This window comes from Phaenicophaeus curvirostris, chromosome 34, assembly GCF_032191515.1.
Source record: "Phaenicophaeus curvirostris isolate KB17595 chromosome 34, BPBGC_Pcur_1.0, whole genome shotgun sequence".
Taxonomy (NCBI): Eukaryota; Metazoa; Chordata; class Aves; order Cuculiformes; family Cuculidae; genus Phaenicophaeus; species Phaenicophaeus curvirostris.
The window spans coordinates 1,059,727-1,063,949 of record NC_091425.1 but is presented as its reverse complement, the minus strand read 5'-3'; the positions used below and the strand labels follow the sequence as shown (position 1 = coordinate 1,063,949).

At 52.7% G+C, this 4,223-nt stretch overlaps 1 protein-coding gene across 1 annotated transcript; it reads left to right on the top strand.

Annotated features, from left to right (window-relative positions):
- Positions 1-354: 354 nt before the first annotated feature.
- LOC138732624 (olfactory receptor 14A16-like) lies at positions 355-1,380 on the top strand. Its single transcript, XM_069879263.1, has one exon. The coding sequence runs from the start codon at positions 355-357 to the stop codon at positions 1,378-1,380; it is 1,026 nt and encodes a 341-aa protein (XP_069735364.1).
- The last annotated feature ends 2,843 nt before the right edge of the window (positions 1,381-4,223 follow it).

Sequence of the window (4,223 nt, the reverse complement as noted above, 5' to 3'; positions counted from 1 at the left end):
GCAAGCACTATGCTGCCCTCACAGATGGAAACCTGTCCCGTCACACCTTTAGGCATCCGAAACCTCTAAGCCTGCTACCTTCTCAGCTCCTCATCCCCGGCAGTGCAGATGCTGACAGGCCCTTCTGCACCAGGAGCAGTTCCCCTGGACAACGCTGAACCCCAGCAGTGTCCCCTGTCCCCACCGTCCCCATGTCCCCTGCTGCAGAGCAGGGCTGACTCCTTGCAGCCAGCGGGCAGAGGCTCTGCTCCTCCCGGCACATTCAGCCGGCACCGAGCAGGGCTCCAGGCTCAGAGCTGAAGGAAGGGCTGAAAAAAGGTGACAAGGTGTGAGCAGGAGGGAGGGGAAGGAGAAATGGCTTTGATTTGGCTCAGAGGTTATCCTAACTTGTCACTGTCCTTCTCTCATATGACAGTGCCCCATGTCTGGAGGCAGCAGATGTCCAACAGCAGCTCCATCACCCAGTTCCTCCTCCTGCCATTCGCAGACTCACGGGAGCTGCAGCTCTTGCACTTCTGGCTCTTCCTGGGCATCTACCTGGCTGCCCTCGTGGGCAACGGCCTCATCATCATCACCATCGCCTGGGACCACCACCTCCACACCCCCATGTACTTCTTCCTCCTCAACCTCGCCCTCCTCGACATGGGATCCATCTCCACCACTGTCCCCAAATCCATGGCCAATTCCCTCTGGGACACCAGGGCCATCTCCTACTCAGGATGTGTTGCCCAAATGTTTCTATTTATTTTCTTCCTTGGTACAGAATATTTTCTTCTCACAGTCATGTCCTACGACCGCTACGTTGCCATCTGCAACCCCCTGCACTACGGGACCCTCCTGGGCAGCAGAGCTTGTGTCCACATGGCAGCAGCTGCCTGGGGCACTGGGTTTCTCTCTGCTCTGCTGCACACGGCCAGTACATTTTCCCTGCCCCTGTGCCAGGGCAATGCTGTGGACCAGTTCTTCTGTGAAATCCCGCAGATCCTCAAGCTCTCCTGCTCACATGCCAACCTCCGGGAGGTTGGGCTTCTTGTGGTTAGTTTCTTAGTAGCTTTTGGCTGTTTTGTTTTCATTGTGGTGTCCTATGTGCAGATCTTCAGGGCTGTGCTGAGGATCCCCTCGGAGCAGGGACGGCACAAAGCCTTCTCCACGTGCCTCCCTCACCTGGCTGTGGTCTCCCTGTTTCTCAGCACTGACATGTTTACCTACCTTAAGCCTCCCTCCTTCTCCTCCCCATCCATGAATTTAGTTGTGTCATTTCTCTATGCAGTGGTAACTCCAGCACTGAATCCCCTCATCTACGGCTTGAGGAACAAGGACCTCAAGGATGCGCTGCGGGAACTTATAACTGGACAGAGCTCTGATGCAATAAATTCCTGACCTTCTGCATAGCAGTTCTGGTGTTACTCATGGCTGGTGTTACTGCCTTCTATATTTTTATATTTCTACTTTTTTTTTTTAAACTTATGATCATGTTTTCAACTCTTTTTGAGTTGGTTGTGGGTTAGGTAATGACAACCCACACTATTGTAATCAAAATAAAGCCACTGCAGCACCTTGTCTCTTCCTCTGACCCTCCCTCCAAGGCTTTCTGGAGCTTCAGGAACAATTCCTTTGCTCCTGGCTGGAAAAGAAGAAAGTCCCAGCAGGGCAGCACTGCCAGACACCAGCACTTGATCCCCCAGAGCTGTTCTCTCTCCATTTCCACACTCTCCTTCTCCCCCCTTGCCTTGCTGTAAGGCCTGAGGGCTCTGAGCTTGGTCACAGCCATGCTGCTTGTGGGACAGAGCTGCCTCCAGAACAGCCTTTCCATAGAGCAAGGGGACCTCCTCAGGGCAGAGCCTCAAGGCTTGGGGCTTCTTCTAAACTTTCTCTCAGGAACTGACTCAAGCATTTGTCCCAGAGGCAATAATCCTGGTGAAACCCCTGCCAACCACCATTCCCAGCACCGGCCTCTCACCCCAGCTTGGAGAGTTTCTTTGTTCTTCCATGAGAGGACACTGATTGAGTAGACCAAAGGCCAATTTGGCATTGTACGGATCAGATGTGAGCGCACACATCATGTCTGTGAGCTGAGATGAACCTGAATGTGTAGACAGAGCAGTTTCTTCAGTTTCCACAAAGATCTCTGGGACAGATATTGCCTCGAAGTCTCTTCTCATTGCAAGTAACAAGACATGGGAAATCGCCTCAATATAGCACTTGGATGTCCCTCCACGAACCAAGGTCCCCATGTTCATTCCTCATGATGTGGGGCAAGCGTACTTTTACCTGTTCAGGTCCTAGGACATGAGGAGGTGATGGATGAGTAGGGGGTTAGGATGTCAGTTGTGTCTCAGAAACTCAGAATCCAGCAGGAAACATCTGACTGTGACGGGGACGGTGAGGTCAGTTGTGTCTCTGGAGGTGACGGGGCAGCAGCAGGAACACGGCTGGGAAAGGAGCTCTGCCCAAGCCCCCACAGGACCTGTGCAGGGAGAGGGCTTGGGGACGGATGGAAAACACAACGGAGCCTCCTCAGGCCAGGAACAGGCTGGCAGCATCACCAGGAAAATCCCTTACGGTACGGGGGCACCACGGGTCCTTCACACCTCGGCACCTGCCAGGATCTGCTGACAGCATCTCTGGGGCAAATCCCTTGTGCTCCTTCTGTTGCCCCAGCAGCGTCACAGACACAAATCCCTTACAGTCAGGGGGCACCTCGAGCCCTTTGCCATTTCTTCTGCCCACAGGGATTGCATGAAGTTATTACAGTTTCTGGAAATTTCTATATGGGCACAAAATCTGCTTTTATTATAAAAATTTATGACTGGATGAGGGTTTAGTGGTGTCTGGGGATGATGTGCCATGTGCAGAAATAGGTGTTAAGCAGCCTGCGATCAAGCACCAAGTGCAGAGAGGAGCAAATGCAGGTAGGGAGTGTACCGGTAGGACCCAAATACAGAACGATATGGAGAGCTAGGATGATGTCTGGGAGAGGAAAGAGTCACAAGGAGGAACTTGTCAGGAAGAAGTAATGTCAAGGGATGGGTAGTGGATGGGCAGACTATTTTTTGAGCTTGAAGATCACAGGCTTCTAGAATATCTTGGGTTGGAAGGGGCTCATGAGGATCACTGAGTCCAGCTCCCTGATCCTCACACGACTGTGTAAAATGGAACCATATCACTAAGATGATTGTCAAGATGCTCCTTGAACTCTGACAGGCTTGGTGCCATCACCACTTCCCTGGGGTGTTCCAGTGACTGAGCACCCTCTCCATGAGGAACCTTTTCCAGATGTCCAGTTGGAACTTCCCCTGATGCAGCTTCATTCCTTTTCCTTGTGACCTACCCTGGTCACCAGGGTAAGGAGATCAGCGCCTTCCCCTTCACTGCCCTCCTTGAGGAAGCTCAAGACTGGGATGAGGTCCCAGCCGTGTCCCACGCTGGGCTCTGCACACAGCCCTGCTCTGGGCTCTGACAAGCTCTGGGCAAGAAGAGAGGCTGGACACGAAGAGCAACGGAAATCCAGGACTCCTGGTTTCAATCCAGCAGATGCCACCACAGACCGTGTCCTCACCGTTCCGTTCCAGCCCTTCTGCCCAGGCCAGGGCGAGAGTCTGAGCTCAGCAGCAGAGCAGCCTGCCCCACACGAGGACCTGCGGGAAGAGGATTATCTTTCTTGTGGATTCTGCAGCCACAGAAATGCTCCCTTGCACTTCTCCAAGGACATCCCTTTCCCCAAGGGAGCATGTCCAGCCTGGCCTGGCTGCCGGTGCTGCTTTCCTCCCTGTGCAGCCCACAAGGCCACTTCTATGACCCAGATTTCTATGTTCAGGCCCTTCTATGTTCTGACTCTTGTATTATCCAAGTCTTAGAATCATAGAATCATAGAATAACCAGGTTGGACGAGACCCACCAGATCATCGAGTCCAACCATATTCTTCTATAATACAACTTTTCTATGGCCTTTCTTTGACCTGCCTCTTCTATCACCCTACTTCTACTCTTCTGTAGCCCAGCTCTTCTCTGAGCCCTCTATGACACTTCTAAGATCATAGAATTATAGAATAGGTTCGGTCGGAAGGGACCTTCAAGATCATCTAGTTTCTACCCACCTGTCGTGGTCAGGAACATCCCACTGGATCAGGCTGCCCAAGACCCCATCCAACCTGGCCTTGAACACCTCCAGGGGCGGTGCAGTCACAACGTCCCTGGGCTACCTGTGCACTGCTTGGGGCATC

Bases quoted from the DNA above. Each gene is read 5' to 3' on its own strand.
- LOC138732624 (XM_069879263.1), top strand. From the start codon at position 355: ATGGCTTTGATTTGGCTCAGAGGTTATCCTAACTTGTCACTGTCCTTC.